Source organism: Monodon monoceros, unplaced genomic scaffold (assembly GCF_005190385.1).
Source record: "Monodon monoceros isolate NGI ecotype Baffin Bay Population unplaced genomic scaffold, NGI_Narwhal_1 Super_Scaffold_21, whole genome shotgun sequence".
NCBI lineage: Eukaryota > Metazoa > Chordata > Mammalia > Artiodactyla > Monodontidae > Monodon > Monodon monoceros.
Genome location: NW_021703778.1, coordinates 16,359,794 through 16,378,806, shown reverse-complemented (window position 1 = coordinate 16,378,806; position 19,013 = coordinate 16,359,794). Strand labels below are relative to the sequence as shown.

General features: G+C 35.2%; 1 protein-coding gene across 24 annotated transcripts in view; it reads right to left on the bottom strand.

The window, feature by feature from the left end:
• Positions 1-19,013, bottom strand: part of CCDC7 (coiled-coil domain containing 7) — a 287,188-nt gene that overhangs the window by 50,183 nt on the left and 217,992 nt on the right. For all 24 annotated transcript variants that reach the window (XM_029236341.1, XM_029236344.1, XM_029236348.1 and 21 more), the window contains 4 exons: positions 10,767-10,850; positions 7,621-7,704; positions 5,312-5,395; positions 3,382-3,465 (listed from right to left, as the gene is read on the bottom strand). In XM_029236341.1, the coding sequence (XP_029092174.1) occupies positions 3,382-3,465; positions 5,312-5,395; positions 7,621-7,704; positions 10,767-10,850 (336 nt within the window). The remainder of the gene's footprint in view (positions 1-3,381; positions 3,466-5,311; positions 5,396-7,620; positions 7,705-10,766; positions 10,851-19,013) is intronic.

Here is a 19,013-nt window from a genome sequence, read left to right as displayed (position 1 = left end):
AATAGTTAATAGTAGTTTTGTTAATAGTTTTTGGGTTGTTTTTCTAGGTCTTTTTGTTCCCTTCTTCTTTTGTTCTTTTGTGATTTGATGACTATCTTTAGTGTTATGTTTGGATTACTTTCTCTTCTTTGTGTATCTTACCGAATTTTTGGTTGTGGTTACCATGAGGTTTATATACAGCTATCTATCTATCTAAAGTTTGATCTCTTAATTTCAAACACATTTTAACTATGCTTCATTTGTACTCTCCTCCCCTCATGATTACTATTTTGGACATATTTTACATCTAATTATTTTGTGTATCTGTAAACTTCTTATTGTGGTTATAGATGACTTTACCATTTTTGTCTTTAATCCTTCCTATGAACTTTGCATATGGTTGATTTTCTACTTTTACTATATATTTGCTTTTACTGATGAGCTTTTCCTTTCATAATTTTCATGTTTATAGTTGTGGCCTTTTCTTTTTTGCTTAGAGATGTCCCTTTAACATTTCTGGTAAAGCTGGCTTGGTGGTGTGGAACTCTTTCAGCTTTTGCTTGCCTGTAAAGCTTTTGATGTCTCCATGAAATGTGAATGAGAGCTTTGCTGGATAGAGTATTCTCGGTTCTAGGTTTTTCCTTTTCATCAGTTTAAATATATCTTGCCACTGCCTTCTGCCTGCAAAGTTTCTGCTACAAAGACAGCTGATAGCCTTATGGGTATTCCCTTGTATGTAACTTGTTGCTTTTCCCTTGCTGCTTTTAATATTCTCTCTTTAGCTTTAATTTTTGCATTTTTAATTACAAAGTGTGTTGGTGTGTTCCTCTGGATTGGGACTCTCTGTTCTTTCTGGACTGGGATTTTTTCATCTCCCTAGTTAGGGACATTTTCAGCTATTATGTTTAAATATGTTCTCTGTCACCTTTTTTCTCTCTTCTTCTTCTGGGACCCCTCTAATGTGAATGTTAATATGCTTGATGTTGTCCCAGAAGTCTCTTTAACAGTCTTCATTACTTTCCATTCTTTTTTTCTGCTAAGCATCAGTGATTTCCACTACTCTGTCCTCCAGCCCACTGATCTGTTCCTCTGTACCATTTAGTCTACTGCTGATTCCCCCTAGTGTATTTTTCATTTCAGTTATTGTATTCTTCATCTTGTTTAGTGGTTCTTTATACTTTCCAACTCTTTGTTAAAAACTTCTAATTTCTCACTCTGTCCATCCATTCTTCTCCCAAGTTTTTTGGGATCATCACCCTGAATTCGTTGTTGGGTAGTTGTCTATCTCTACTTCACTTAGCTCTTCTTCTGGGGTTGTATCTTATTCCTTCATTTGGACCATTTTCCTCTGTCAATTCATTTTGTCTAACTTAATGTTTATATTTCTATGTATCTGGGAGGTTGGTTCCATTTCCCAACCTTGGAGAAGAGGCCTTTTGCGAGAGACTTCCTATGAATCCCAGCAGTACACTGCTCTCTCGTCATCAGAGCTATATCCTCTAGGAGTGCCCCTATATGTGTTGTGCGGGTCCTTCTATTGTGGTAAGCTGACGGCTATGGGTGGCCTGGTTGGCTTGGTTGGCCCCCAGTCTGGTTGTTTGCCAGGACCTTCCTGTGTGGAGGCTGCCGGCCACTGGTTGGCAGGGTTGGGTCACAAGGTGTCTGACTGTAGAACCCTGGGGAGCCCTGGGGTTAGCTCTGTATCACTGGTGGATGGAGTCAGGTCTAGAAGATCCTGAGGCTGGGGCCAGCCCACCAATGGGTGAAGCCAGATCCAAGGGACAGTGCCGGCCCAAAGGCAGGCAGTGACAGGTTCTGGGGTCTGGCTGCAGGGCTGAGCGCTTCCAGAGATGGCAATGGACTGCTGGTGGGTGGGTCTGGTTCGAAGCTAGAGCAAGCTTATTGGTGGGTGGAGTCAGTGATTCTGGGGCTGGTGCCTGCCCACTGGTGGGTGGATCTGGATCTCTGGCTGCAGGGCCCTGGGGGTCCTGGGTCTACTGCCTGCACATTGGTGTGTGGTGCCAGGTCCTAGACCCTCTGGTGTGCAGGTATGTGTCCAGGGGTGGCTTTTGGCTCAGAAAGTCTTAAAGGAGTCTCTCTTCTGATGGGTTGGGCTGTGTCACTGCCCAGTTAGTTGCTTGGCCTGAGGCTTCCCAGTACTGGTGCCTACAGGTTGGTTGTTGTTGGTGGGGTGGATTCCAAAATGGTGCTGCAGCACCAGTGGTAGAATGAACTCTCAAGAATGGCTACTGTCAGTGTCTATGTCCCTAGGGAGACTCTTCAAGATTAGCAGGTAGGTTTGACCCCAAATCCTTTAAATTACTGCCTCTATGCTGGGTCCTGAAGCATGTGAGATGTTGTGTGTGCCCTTGGAGAGTGAAGCTTCTATTTCGCAGAGCCCTCTGGAACTCCTAAAAGCAAGCCCCACTGGCCTTCAAAGTCAAATGTTCTGGGGACTCATCTTCTTGTTTCAGAACCTCCAGGCTGGGCAGACTGATGTGGGGCTCAGACCCCTTATTCGTTGGGGAGAATCTCTGCAAATGTAATTATTCTCCCATTCATGAGTTGCCCAAGCCAGGGAACTGATTATACTGTGACTCTGCCCCTACTACCTGCCTTGCTGTGGTCCCTTTTTTATATCCTTAGTTCTAGAAGACCTTTCTTGGTAGGTTCCAGTCTTTTACATCAATGGTTGTTCTGTAAATAGTTGTAATTTTGCTATGTCCATGAGCTAAGGTGAGCTCAGGGTTATTACTCTACCATTTTCAATGACAGTTGTTTTAAAAAGGATTCTGTTGACTGTTTCTTTCCCTTATTTTTCTGTTAAGCTCTCTGCCTCCTTTGGTATCACACCAATCGAGAAGAAGTGTGCCAAACACTGTTATGCCAACACAAGGGGCAACAGTGTGAACTATAAACTATATAATAGAACTAACGGTGTCTACTTCACATGAGATATGGAAAATGTGTCTGATATTTTAAACATATAGAGGGAATTAGTAACCAATGAAATAACTACATGCTAAATCCCTCTTTTTATCCCATTCATAAAATAGACTTTCTGCATTTGCAAATACAAAGCAACTATACTTCTAGCCTGAAAAAGAAAGTGAGTAGAACAGCATTTGAAATGTTTCCATCAAGCATGTTCCAAGCTCACTGTATCATTCCATTTTTATGGATCATTTTTTTAATTGAATGAATTCTAAAATTAAAAATATGCAGCTAATTCTCCATTGATAGCAACTGCTAGAATTCCAGTAATTAAAGGAGGGAATTTGTGAAGACTTTTTATCCTGTAATAATAGCATATAGGTACTGTAGTCACTAAAGATCCAAAGTTAAATAAACTTCAGAGAAGATAAAAAACAGGAAATAGACATGAAATATTCTTCTTCTTACCAAGACGACTCTTGGGTTGTGTCTTGAATTCACCCTTCATAATACTTCTTCCAACAACATTTGGGAAGCGTTCTGTGTCACTCTCTATAGAAATAAACAGTTTCAAAATACTTTGGTAAGCTAAGTATTAACATGTATATGTTTGTAGAATGTGTGTATCCTTTAATTAGATCTTTTTATTATAGAAGAAGAATTATAATGAAATGTCTGGACTGCAGACATAATACCTTAGAATTGGAAGAGCCATTAGCAGTTGTTTAAACCTCATTATATTGAGGCTTAGAAATGCTTAGTGATTTGACCAAGACCATATATCCAGGCAATAACAAAACTGACTCATAAACTGAGGCCTCATAGTTCCTTAACTAGGACTTTTTCCATAAAATACAAAGTCTTTCACAAATTTAAGTCATCCTAAAGAGTTTTTCTTAATAAATATAACTCTCTTGTGTATACTAAAAACACATTCATATGGGAGGGATGTACCTGGTGAGGTGGGACAAAACACTTCTTCATTTTTGTATTTGATTACTACATTCATTTCAACTCCTTTCCTCGTAGCAGTTTCTGTCTTTCAGATTTTATTTAGTGTTTAATTATAAATTTACCATTAATAAATATAAAATAATTAATCTTGTTGTTAAAAGGCATGACTCTTTTTTGTATTTTATTTTTAAACATCTTTATTGGAGTATAATTGCTTTACAATGGTGTGTTAGTTTCTGCTTCATAACAAAGTGAATCAGCTATACATATACATATATCCCCATATTTCCTCCCTCTTGGTCTCCCTCCCACCCTCCCTATCCCACCCCTCTAGGTGGTCACAAAGCACCAAGCTGAGCTCCCTGTGCTATGCAGCTGCTTCCCACTAGCAATCTATTTTACATTTGGTAGTATATAAAAGTCCATGCCACTCTCTCACTTCATCCCAGAATTGAACGGATGTAAATGAAAGCACTTTGTTGCTGTGTCTAAGGCTGTTATTCAAAACTGACAAGGACTCCTATTAATAAGCAACATGGAAGCAAAAATTAATTGAAAGAACCTAACCAAAAATACTCTGAAAATTAAAGACATGGAAAAATGGCTTATCGTAATACACCAAATTTAACTGCTTGGTTCCAACAATTTCATTTTTACACCACCAGCTTTTCCCCAGTTAAAAGCTGTTGGAGCAAGTAATATTTATTTGATTCATTTACAACACTAATTTTTTTACAGGAATAAAAGCGAGAATATAATAAAGCATTCAAAAGCAAAGTTTCAGAAATCTTGCCTTAAATTTCAGTGAAAACACATATTTTGGTGCTTATATCTGAGGATTCAGTTACTTTCCAATGCTAGCTTTCAGCATCAATTCTGTAGAAAGTTCATAACGACCGTATTTCTTGCAACAAAGAGAAATGTATCGAACCCTGTTACTCCAGGACTAAAGCAGTAATCTGTGAATAATAAAACTCAGCTAGAGAACTCCACTCTAGTAGAGATATAAATTTACATACCAGCTTAATTATGTAGAGGAAATTGGTAATCAGTGAAATAACTGTTATGTTCCTCTTCTTATACCACTCATCAACTAGCTTTTTTGCTTTTTCAATTTCAAAGCAATATTCCTTTCTAAGCCAGCAAGAAAGTGAGTAGAATCACAGTTATAAATACTTAAACCAAGCATATTCTAAGGTCATTAGAGCATTGGATTATATGGATTACTTTCCAAATGGATGAGATTACAACTGAAAAATATCCAGCTAAATTTCCATTGACAGTAAATACTAGAGTTTAACTAATTATAAGAGGAAATTCATGAAGATTACTGTCCATTAATACTAACATACAGTTACTGTTATCATTAATGATTCATAGTTAATTAAGTCCCAGAGAAGACATAAACCATAAATTATTAGACTTGGAAAATTCTTGTTCTTACCAGGGTGACTCTGATGATGTGTCTTCATTTCACCAACTGCTTTTTCTCTTCCAACAGTATCTCTCATGCATTCTATATCAGTCTCTATAGATAGAAAACAAATTTCAAAACACATTGTAAGGTAACCATTAACACACATGTGTGTCTTTGTGTCTGTGTGTAGTACTAACTTAATTAGTACTTGTATTACAAAAGAGAAATAATATAATGTCTGCATTGCACAATCATAAAACATTAGAATTTGAAGGGCTCTTAGCAATCATATAAGCCTCATGATATTGAAGCTTAGAGATGTTTTGTGATTTGATTGAGAACACACACCAAGATAATGCAAAACTGAGTACAAGCTGATGCCCCATAATTCCTTAACCAGTGCTTTTCATACACAATGCACTGTCCCATACAAACTTTAATCATCTTGGGGAGTTCAAGTAAATGATATAACGGCCAAGATTACGCTAAGAGGACACTCATATAAAACAGTCACCTTTGGATGACACTTGTTTTTCCTGTTGACTGTCTCTTTCCCTTGTTTTTCTGTTAAGCTCTCTGCCTGTAAGGATATACCTATGAGTGGAACGTGGCATTTTTCCCCCACTGGTCAAGAGACAAACCATGGTCCCACATTACGGAAAGTTACTACCAGGTAGAAATTCTTTGACTCTCTCAAGAATGTTTAATGCCATTTTTAAGGCTATGTAAATCAAGTAGACATCAAAGATGTAGAAGAGTAACAAGATATTCTGTAGTCTAAGAAAAACTGCCTATCAGGTCCTCTTACCATGTACACCTTGTAACTGGGGAGGGGGAAATGGGTAAATCTGAGGCAGTACCAGCATTGGGACTGCATCCCATCCCATCTGAGTTTTTATGTGATTTGGACATTTGGCGGGATTTAGAAAGTACTAACTAGGTCAAAGGAGAGAAATAACATTCATGTATTTTGTTTTAATACATGAAAGTTATTAAAGAAAAATTCATATTGAAAGAGGGGTTAAGTAGGATTGCTGACTTGGGTCAAATTATGTGTCCAGTGTTTTGTGAATGAAAGCTAGTTACAGAAGAGCATGCACCAGAGGTTGGAAACCTATCCTGAACCTGACACCATAAGGTGGATCTTACTTTGTCGTAATGGCTGAGACCAGAAGTAAGTGTTAAAGATCCAATTGAGTAGATATAATTGAGGCTCTCTGGTCTTTCTCCAACTGGTATAGGTTAAGAATGACAGGCCCAGTTGAAAGAAGCATGTAAAGATGCTTATATAAGCAAGGAAGCATTAAGAAGAGCATTTGATAGCAGATAGAATTAAGGACGAGGGAAAAGGGAGTATGTGCTAGAGAAATCTGCAATCTAGTAAGAATCACAATTTCCCTCCTCATAATACCCTCCCACTGCTTAAATTATTTTTTAAGCCTACCCTTCCTGAAGTTCCTAGTATATGATTCACACTTTACTGTTTCTTTGCATGTCTCATATTTTTGGGGGGTTTATACTGGGCATTCTAGACAATATCTTGTAAGAAATCTGGATACTGAGTTCCCCTCCCCTTTGGAGGCTTGCTGTTGCTGTTTGCCTGATTATTTATTTAGTGACTTGGCTGGAATATATTCTATTGTAGAGAAGTCTCCTTCTCTGCAGTGTGAATCTTCTAATGTTGCTCCTCTGGGGGCACAGACTTGGGCATGCAAACAGTCACCTTTGGATGACACTTGTTTTTCCTGTTGACGGTCTCTTTCCTTTTTCTGTTAAGCTCTCTGCCTCCTTTAATATCACACCAAAGATCAAGAAGCAGTGTATCAAACACTGTAACACCAAGACAAGTGGCAGTAGTGTAAACTACAGACTATGTAACAAAACTAAACATCTCTACTTCACCAGAGATACTGAAAATGTGCCTGGTATTTCAATTATATAGAGGGAATTAGTAAGCAATGAAATCTCTTCTTTTAATCCCATTCATAAACCAGCCTTTCTGCTTTTGCAAATACAAAGCAACCATCTTTCTAGCCTGAAAAAGAAAGTGAGTAGAGCAGCATTTGAAATGCTTCCATCAAGCATATTCTAAGCTTACTACAGCATTGAATTTTTATGGATAAGTTTTAAATGAATGGGTTCTAAAACTTACACTATGTAGCTAATTTTCCATTGTTAGTAACTGCTAGAGTTCCAATAGTAATAGGAGAGAATTAGTGAAAACGTTTCATCCTATAGTAATAGCATATAGGTACTATAGTCGTTTAGATCCAAACTTAAATAAACTCGAGAAGATAAATAAAGCAGAAATAGACTTGAAATATTCTTGTTCTTACCAGGATGACTCTTGGATTGTGTCTTGATTTCACCCTTTATTATACCTCTTCCAATAGCATCTGGAAAGCTCTCTGTATCAGTGTCTATAGAAATAAACAGTTTCAAAACACTTTTGTAAGGTATATATTAACATGTGTTTTTGTGTGTGAGTTTATGTGTGTATAGTACTCCTTTAATTAGCATTTTAACATTATAGGACAACAATTACAATGAAATGCCTGGACTGTAGGCTCACAGGACCTTAGAGTTGGAAGGGCCGTTAGCAATCATACAAGCCTCATTATATTGAGGCCTAGAAATGGTTAGTGATTTGACCAAGGCCACAAATCTAGGTAACGACAAAACTGATCCATAAACTGATACCTCATAATTCCTTAACTAGAGTTTTATCCATAAAATACAAAGTCTTTTGCAAATTTAAGTCATCCTAGAGAGTTTATTTTAATAAATATAACTTTCTTCTCTACATTAAAAGCATATTCATATCGTAAAGATATACCTGGTGAGGCCAGACATGACATTTTTTTCCCAGGTTAAATTGCAAACAATGGGCATCACAGTCACAGAATTTTACTGTGAGGCAGAAATTCTTTGACTTGTCCAGGAACACTTTAATTCCCTTTTTTTAAGGTTATGTAACTGTTTGTCAAGTAGGCATCATTGATGGAAAAGAAAAACAAGTAATTTGTGGACAGAGATAAAGCACCCTCTCAGGTTCTCTTAACATGTAGACCTTTTCTCCCCTGTGCAGGAGGAAATGGGTAATTTGCAGGAATGTGAGCACTGATACTGTACCCCTTTCCATCTGAGTCTTTACATGGTTTTTACTTTTTGTTGGATTCAGAAATGATGATCTAGGTCCAATATCAGAAAAAAATTTATTTAAAAGAATTTTATATTGCAAAAGGAATAATGAGAATTGGTGACTCTGTGTCACCTGTTGCGTAAAGTTTTGTGTGGGCAAAAATTGGTTCTAACACAGCATGTAAGTGAAGTTGGAACCTGTCATATCCAGAATTTATAGATTGGAAGTCTTCCTTTGGAGAAATGGCTGAGCCCATGAATATTTCAAACATGCTCTATCACTGAGGCAACACAAATTTATCACCACTGCAATCTAAACAGAGGTAAAGACCATATGGGGTGTCACTACTAAAATCAAAGACACGTTGGATTGGGCAGAACAAGTTTTTAGTAATCAAGTTACAGCATTTGTGAAAGTAATGTCTGCTATAGCAACACATAACTGGAGAACATCAGCAGACAAACTTTAGCCCTTTGGTCTTTCTCCAACAGATATAATTAGAAGAACTGATTCATTTGATCTGAGAAAGCAAAGGAGCCTTAGGTGAGCAGGGAGGCAGTAAGAACAGCCCTTGAGGGCAGACTGAATTAAAAACTAGGAGCATAATAAATGATATGGGGTGGAGAAACCTAATCTATTAAGAGCCACAATTTTCCTCCTTCACAACATTCTCCTATTGCTTTTAAGTCTTTTAAAAAATCCTACCTTGCTTGGAGTTCGCTGAACTATTTTTTAAAAAACATGTAACATGCTATACAATTGACCCATTTTAAATATCCATTCTATGCTTATCAGTATATTCATAGAACTGTGTAACAATCACCACAGTCAATTTTAGAATCTACTTCTACTTATACTAAACAGATTAAATTCCAGGAAGATTTAGAAATGTTATTTTCATATTCTACATCTATAGTTCTCTTTATAACTTAATTCTTATAGTTTTTTCCCATTTTTATATATGAAACATATAAACATAAATTCATTTATTACAATTGTTTTTTAAATTATTTATTTACATAACTTTGTGCTACACAGAGAAACTGAGAGGAGAAGACAAAGCATGTATGTATAGTGTTTATTATTTTAACCATTTTATTTATAATATCTGGTTTTCTTTTCTGTCATTATTTAAAATGATATTTTCTGTTCTTTAATGCCTCTGCTGTCCATGCTATATTTCCATACTTTAAATTTGCTGATTCTTTCTTCTGACAGTGTTAAAATACTGAACACCCCCTATTGGATTTTAAAAAATTCAGTCATTGTACTTTCAATCCTGTATTTACATGTGTTCCTTTTCAAAATAATGTATTTCTCTTTGTATATATTCCCTATTTGATGAAACACTATCAGACCTTCCTTTCCTTCTAAATAATGTTTACATTTAGTTCTTTGAACATATTTATAATAACTGCTTTTTAGTTTAGTTTAGTTTTAGTTTTGTCCAATATCTAGGATTCTCACAGGCAGTTTTTTGTTGCATGTCTTTTTCCTTGTTATATGTCACAGTTTACTGTTTCTTTACATGACCCATAATTTTATGCTGAAAACTGAATATTTTAGATATATAATATAGCATCTCTGCCAGACTTCTTCCTCTTACAGGGCATATTATTATTGTTTTCTTGTTTATATATTTAGTTATTTGGCTAAAATATTTTACTGAAGTCATTTCTCTTAGCAGTTTGAAAGCATAACTGTTGCTCCCAAAGGGAAAAAGCCTTGGATAATAGTGGTTTTAGGAGTGTTGTCTTTGTCTCTTTCTGTTACATCTCTGTTAAATTGTCTGCCTCTTTTGGTGTCACAGCAGAAGTCAAGGGCAGTGTGCCTATCACTGTTACAAGAGTAAAGGCTATAGTACAATCTCTGAACTACGTAACACAACTAATGACTCTACCACAGATGAGTTAGGATAATATACCTGATATTTCCATCAAATAGAGAGAAATGGTAACCAATGAATTAACTATCTGTTAAATTCCCCTTGTTGTTATCACATTGATCCAGAAACCTTTCTCCTTTTCCTTCTATCTAAGCCAGTAATAGAAAAAGATTAGAACAGAACTGAACATACTTGCATCAAGTATATTCTAAGGCCACTATAGCATTTAATTTTATGGTTTAATTTTTAAATGGCTCATTTCTAAAAATCATAATGTCTAGCTAATTTTTAAAGTTCTAGTAAATACCACAGTACAATTAATTATGAGGGTAGTCACGAAGACTTTACCTATATAATAATAATATACAAGTGCTCTTATCATTAAAAAATTCATACATAAACTCCAAAGAAGGTAAATAAACCATAAAGATTAGACTTGGAAGGATTAGACTTACCAGGGACACTCTTTGGTTGTATCTTCATTTCTGCCATTAATATACGTCTTCCAACAGTATCTTTCAAGTGTTCTAGATCAATTTCTATAGAAATAAACAGATATCAAAACACTTTGTAAAGTAACCCTAACACGAGTGTGTGTCTGTGTGTTCATGTGTGGTACTATCTTTTATATATATATATATATATATATTTTTTTTTTTTTTTTTTTTTGGCTGTGTTGGGTCTTCGTTGCTGCACATGGACTTTCTCTAGTTGTGGCAAGTGGGGGCTACTCTTCATTGCAGTGCACAGCCTTCTCATTGTGGTGGCTTCTCTTGTTGCGGAGCACGGGCTCTAGGTGTGCGGGCTTCAGTAGTCGTGGCACATGGGCTCAGCAGTTGTGGCTCATGGGCTTAGTTGCTCTGTGGCATGTGGGATCTTCCTGAACCAGGGCTCAAACCCGTGTCCCCTGCACTGGCAGGTGGATTCTCAACCACTGTGCCACCAAGAAAGCCCCATGTGTGGTACTATCATAATTAGCCTTGTTATTAATAAATATGCATTATAATGGATTATATGGGTTGAAGAATCATTAAACCTTAGAATTGGAATGGCCGTTAGCAATCATTAAGCCTCCATATAGTGAGGCTTAGAGATGTTAATGACTTGACCAAGATTGTGTATCCAGATAATGACAAACTTGATGACAAACCTTCCAACTTATAATTCTTTAACCAGTGCTTTTTCCATACAATGCTATCTCTTATGCTAAATTAAAATATCTGGGAGAGTTATGATAATAATATAACTCTTAAGTGTACATTAAACTCATAATCATACTGTAGGGGTATATACCCAGTAATGTGGAATATAACAGTTTTTTCCTCAGATTATGTTGCAAACTAGGGTCTCCATGGAAATTTACCACAGTGCAGAAATACTTGGACTCATCCAGGGATATTTTAATGCCCTTTTTATGTTACTTAAGCACAAACAAAGTAGGCATCAGTGATGGAAAAGAATAACAGAATGTTTTATAGACTGAAAAAACATGCTCTCCCAGGTCCTTTTAGCATGTAGACCTTGTTGCTTGGGAGGAAGAAATGGTTAAATTTGTAGAAGTACCTGGATTGAGATTGGGTCTCTTACCATTTGAGTTCCTATGTCATTTAAAATTTTTGCTTGATTTAGTAACTGCAATTAGGTCCAATTACAAGAAAAATACATGAACATTATTAAAGGAGAGTTTATACTGAAAAGGAATAATTAGAAATGATCAACTATTGGGTCTAAAATTTTGTGGTGAATTTGTTTCTAGCAGAACATGTACCTGAAGTTAGAAACCTGTCATGACTAAGATACCCAGATGGAAGTCTTTTTTCAGAGAAATGGATGAGTCAGTAAGTATTAAAGGTTGTGCAGTCTGTGTAGAGGTGGTTACCTGCTGCAGCACCATTACCAAAATGAAACAGGTGTGTCAGATTAGGCAGAACAAGTTTTCAATAATTAAGTAGCAACATTTTGTGAAAGTAATAAGATCTATAGCAAAACAAAACTGGGGAATATTAGCAGTTATATTTTAGCTTCTCTAGTTCTTTCTGCAACTGGTATATGTAAGAAGGACTTGCTCATTTGAATTAAGGAAGCAAAGAATACTTAAATAAGGAAGGGGCAATGAAAACAGCATCTGAAGGAAGGTTAGGTTAAGTACTAGCAATTAAAAAGTATGTGCTGGAGAAATGTATAATCTAGTAAAAGTCACAGTTTTCTCCCTTATCATACCCTCCCCACTTCTGAAATCCTTTTTTATCCTATTCTTCTTGGCATTCATTGAGCTAGCTTTAAAACATATATAACATATTATACAATTTGCCCATTTAAAGTGTTCATTTCAATGTTTTTAAAGATATATTCACAGAGTTGTATGACCATCACCACAGTCAATTTTAAAAGAGACTAGGCAATGTTCTTACCACAAAAAAGAAATGATAATTATCTGACACGATGGAGGCATTAGCTAACACTAGGGTGGTCATCATGTTGCAATATACAAATGTATCAAATCAACACCTTGTAAATGTTAAATACACAATGTTATAGGTCATTTTTTTCACAATGAAAAAAGAATCTACATCAGAATTATACTAAGTAAATTCCAGTAATTCCAGTGAGGTATAGAAATGCTACCCTCATATACCATTATTCCCTCCTCCACATTTTTGCACTGCTGTTATACGTATTATAAATATAATAACCTATAAGCTATAAATATAAAGTCATTTTTAAAACTTAACATTATTTATGTTTAATTATTGTTTAATTACTGCTTTATTTCTTTACATATATGTATTTATACTACCTTTTATAATTACAGAATTACTTTTACCCAGTCTCTTTTTCAGGGGATTCAAATTACTGTCTGAGGTCACTTGCTTTCAGCCTGAAGAACTTTCCTTTGTACTTGTCATAAAGTGAATCTGCTAGCAATGAATTTTCTCAATCTTTTATTTGTTTTAAAATCTCTTTACTTCACCTTTATTTTTGAGAGATAATTTCGCTGGATATAAAATTTTGGGTTGACAGTTATTTTTCTTTTGCATTTTGAATAGGCCATCCTATTGCCTTTTGGTCTCCATAGTTTCTGATGAAAAGTCAGCCATAAATCTTATTGGAGTTCCCAATAAGGAGCAGAAATAACAGTTTTCCAGTGTGTGCATGTATCAGTTTATACTACTACCAGCAGTTTCTGAAAGTTCTGTAATAGTTGCTCTACAACATTATCATGACTTGATTCTGTCATTCTTTCTGATTTAGGCTCAATGATGGTATGTCATAGTATCTTCATGATTTTAACTCCAATTTTCTAGATTACTAATAGGACTATAATTTTCAAATGTTTATTAGTTATTTAGATATCTTCTTTGGTGAAGTACATGTTTAAGATTTTGACCATTTTTCTATTGGGTTTTCAATTTATTTCTATGCTAGAAATTCTTTAAATATCTGGTTGAAAGCTTTCTGTTGGATATTTGTGCTGCAAACCTACTCTGTCATTTGCTTTTTTTTTCTCTTAACGGTTGAAATGATTTATTTTTAATGTTTTCTTTACAGCATTGGGACTGGCTAGCTAAAACTCAGTTTATAAGGGAACATACTGATCAATCATGGCCCTGAAAATTAAGTACTGAAACTATTTTAACAAACCAGGAATTTAAGGCTAAAGTTTAACTCCACAGCAACCAAGAATAATTCCCTTTGTGCTAATTAACCTTTACTGCAGCTCTTTCATAGACGACCTGCTGAGTTTCTACTTTGTGGAATTGTGGATGAACAGCCAATTCTTCTTTTTTTTTATTAGTTACCTATTTTATACATATTAGTCAATCCCAATCTCCCAATTCATCCCTCCAGCCCCCTGCTTTCCCCCTTTGGTGTCCATATGTTTGTTCTCTACATCTGTATCTATTTCTGCCTCGCAAACAGGTTCATCTGCACCATTTTTCTAGATTCCACATATATGCATTAATACATGATATTTGTTTTCCTCTTTCTGACTTACTTCACTCTGTATGACAGTCTCTAGATCCATCCACATCTCTACAAATGACCCAATTTCATTCCTTTTTATGGCTGAGTGATATTCCACTGTATTTATGTACCACAACTTCTTTATCCATTCATCTGTCAATGGGCATTTAGGTTGCTTCTGTGTGACCTGGCTATTGTAAATAGTGCTGCAATGAACACTGGGGTGCATGTGTGTTTTTGAATTACAGTTTTCTCTGGGTAAATGCCCAGTAGTGGGATTGCTGGGTCATATGGCAATTCTACTTTTTGTTTTTTAAGAAACATTCATACTGTTCTCTATAGTGGCTGTATCAATTTACGTTCCCACCAACAGTGCACACCCTCTCCAGCAGTTCTTTGTAGATTTTCTGATGATGCCCAGTCTAATCGGTGTGAGGTGATACCTCATTGTAGTTTTGATTTGCATTTCTCTAATAATTAGTGATGTTGAGAAGCTTCTTATGTGCCTCTTGGCCATCTGTGTCTTCTTTGGAGAGATGTCTATTTAGGTCTTCTGCCTATTGTTTGATTGGGTTGTTTGATTTTTTAATATTGAGCTGCATGAGCTGTTTATATATTTTGGAGATTAATCCTTTGTCCATTGATTCATTTGCAAATATCTTCTCCCATTCTGAGGGCTGTCTTTTCATCTTGCTTATAGTTTGCTGTGCAAAAGCTTTTAAGTTTCATTAGGTCCCATTTGCTTATTTTTGTTTTCATTTCCATTACTCTAGAAGGTGGGTCAAAAAAGATCTTGCTGTGATGTATGTCAAAGAGTGTTTTCCCTATGTTTTCCTCTAAGAGTTTTATAGTGTCCGGTCTTACATTTAGGTCTTTAATCCATTTTGAGTTTATTTTTGTGTATGGTGCTAGGAGTGTTCTAATTTCATTCTTTTATATGGAGCTACCTTCCCAGCACCACTTACTGAAGAGACTGTCTTTTCTCCATTGTATATCTTTGCCTCCTTTGTCATAGATTAGTTGACCATAGGTGCATGGGTTTATCCCTGGGGCTTTCTATCCTGTTCCATTGATCTGTATTTCCGTTTTTGTGCCAGTACCATATTGTCTTGATTACTGTAGCTCTGTAGTATAGTCTGAAGTCAGGGAGTCTGATTCCTCCAGCTCCATTTTTTTCCCCTCAAGATTGCTATTCAGGGTTTTTTGTGTCTCCATACAAATTTTAAGATTTTCTGTTCCAGTTCTTTAAAAACTGCCATTGGTAATCTGATAGGGATTGCACTGAATCTGTAGATTGCTTTGGGTAGTATAGTCATTTTCACAATATTGATTCTTCCAATCCACAAACATAGTATATCTCTCCATGTGTTTGTGTCATCTTTGATTTCTTTCATCAGTGTCTTATAGTTTTCTGAGTACAGGTCTTTTACCTCCTTAGGTAGGTTTATTCCTAAGTATTTTACTCTTTTTGTTGCAATGGTGAGTGTCATTTGCTTTTTAAATATCTTAATGGTGTATTTTAATGGATACAATTCTGAAGATTAAATCCAGTTTTAAAACATTTACATTTATAGTTAGTGTCAATTGTATCCTGTTTAAAAAATATCTAGTCCAAAGACAGGAACATATTTTCCTATAGCATTTTCTAGGAGGCCTATTATTTTATAATATGCATATGAATAGAATTATTTTCAAAAGAATATTTTTTTTACTGTTGTTACATATTTTCTTCTTTGTCTTCAATACATTTAAGTCTATTTATCTATCATTGTACCAGTAGCAAACTGCTTGTATTATTGTATTTTTATAATAATACCTGATACCAGGTACTTTATATCCTTCAATTTTAGTCTTCTTTGTCAAGATTATATTTCCTACTTTGGCCCTATGCATTTCTATATAAATTTTAGAATTACCTTGTCAATTTTTAGAAAAATTATTGCTAAAATTTTGATACTGACTGCATTAAATACATAGATTAATTTTCAAGAAATTTGTTCTTTAAAATATTGAGTCTTCTAATCTATAAACCTGGAATATAGTTCCATTTATTTAGTTCTTTAAAATTCTCTAAATAATGTTTTTCAGTTTGCTGTGTTGAGACTTTGAACATCTTTTTAAACATTTTAATAGACTTCGTTTTTTTAGAGCAATTTAGGAGTTCCGAGAAATTGTGCAGAAACTACAGAGAGTTCTGCACTCGCTTCCACTGGTATAGTTTCCCTATTATTACCATCTTGTATTAGATCATACGTTTGTTACAATTGATAATCCAATACTGATACATCACTAATAATTAACACCCATGATTTACATGAGAGATAACTCTTATTTTGTACAGTACATTATGCATAATGTGCATAAATGTACATTATGCATTTTAATAAATGCATAATGCCAAGTGTTTACTACTACAGTATCTTACGAAATAGCTTTGGCACATTAAGAATTCCCTGAGCTCCAACCATTTATCTCCCTTCACCCTGAACCCCTGGGAACTCCTGATCTTTTTACTGCCTATAGATTTACCTTTTCCAGAGCGGTATACAGTTGAAATTACACAGCTTTTTCAGACTGGCTTCTTTCACTTAACAATATGCATTTAAGTTTCTGCCATGTCTTCTCCTGGCTTGATAGTCCATTTATTTTTATTGTTGAATAACGTACCATTATATGGATGTACCACAGATTGTTTATGCATTCACTTACTGAAAAACATCTTGTTTGCTTCCAGTTTGGGGCAGTTATAAAGCTGCTGTAAACATTAATGCAGGTTACTGCATGAACGTAAGACCTTAACTCATTTGGGTAAATACTAAGAGCACAACAGTTGGATTGTATGGTTAGAGTACGTTGAGCTTTAAAATAATGCAAACTGTCTTCCAAAGTGGGTATAGAATTTTGCATTCCCAACAAGAATGAACAAAAGTTCCTGTACTCCACTTTCTTGACAGCATTTGGTGTTGTCAGTGTTTTGGATTAGCCATTCTCCTAGGTGTGTTTCATTAGGTATCTCATTGTTTTAATTTGCAATTATCCAATGACATATGAGTTCACACACTTAGCCATCTTCACATCATCCTTGATGAGGTGTCTGTTCAGAAATTTTGAGAGTTTTTAAATTGGGTTCTTTTTTAAGTGTTGAATTCAATCTTTTAAAATACATTTCAAATGCAAGTCCTTCTTAAGATATGTGTTTTGTAAATATTTTCTCCAAATATGTGTCATGTCTTTTCGTTCTCTTAAAAGTGTCTTTCACAGAGTATAAGTATTAATTTTAAACAAGTCCATCTTATCAAAAATTTTCTGCCATTCCTTTTCTAGTTTACTAAGGTGGAGCTTAGATAATTGATTTTTGATCTTTCTCATTGTCCAATATATGCATCAAATGTTATAATTTCCTTTTAAGCACTTCTTTCACTGTGTCACATAAATTTTTATTAGTTGTATTTTCATTTTCACTTACTTCAAAGTATTTTTTATTTCTTTTGATACTTCTTTGAACATGTGCTATAGAAGTGTATTGTTTCATCTTCAAGTATTATGGGATTTGCCAGCTATCTTTCTATGATTGATTTCTAGTTTAATTCCATTGTGGGCTGAGAGCATAATTTTTGTGATTTCTATTTCTTAAAATCTTCAAGGTATAATTTGTTTTGTAATGAGGTCTATCTTTGTGAGCAGAGTATGTGAATTTGAGAGCAATATGTATCCTTCTGTTGTTGGAGGAGGTATTCTAATAGACATCAGTTAGATCCAGTTGATTGATGGTGTTGTTGAACTCAACTGCTGTTACTGATATTTTTTGCTTGCTGGATCTGTCCATTTTTGATAGAGGGGTGTTAAAGTCTCCAAGTATAATAATGGATGTGTCTATTTCTCCTTGTAGTTCTATCAGTTTTTGCCTCATGTATTTTGAGACACTACTGTTAGGTATAAACACATTAAAGAATGTTACGTCTTCTTGAAGAATTGATTCCTTTATCATTACCTAATGCATGTATTTATTCCTAGTAATTTTCCTTGCTCTGAAGTCTACTTTGGTAATAATATAGCTACTCACGTATATCTTTCTCTAAGCCTTTACCTTCTGTGTGTGTGCGTGCCTCTTTGTGCATGTATTTATTTTTTTACAGCTTTAATAAGGTATAATTGACAAAAAACTGTAATATATTTAAAGTATACAACATGATGATTTGATATACGTATGTATTGTGAAATGATTCCCACAATCCAGTTAATTAGCACATCCATGACCTTACATAGTTACTATCTTTTTTTTTTTTTTTTTTTGGTGAGAATGCTTAAGATCTACTCTCAGGAAGTATCAAGTATACAACACAGTATTACTGGATATAGTCATCATGCTGTACGTTAAATCTTCAGAAGTTATTTATCTTATAACTAAAAGTTTGAACCCTTTGACCAACCATTCTCCATTTAACCTACCACCCCAGGACCTGGTGACGACCATTCTCCTCTCTGTTTCGATGAGTTTGACTCTTATTTTAGATTCACATATAAGTGATACCATACAGCATTTGTTTTTCTCTGTCTGGTTTACTTCAGTTAGCAAAATGCCCTCCAATTTCATCCATATTGTTGCAAAGGGCAGTATTTCCTTCTTTTTTATGGCTAGATTATGTGTGTGTGTGTGTATAACACATATACATACATACATATATGTGTATATATATCATAAACATGGGTGTACAAATGTCCCTTCAAGAGAGTGA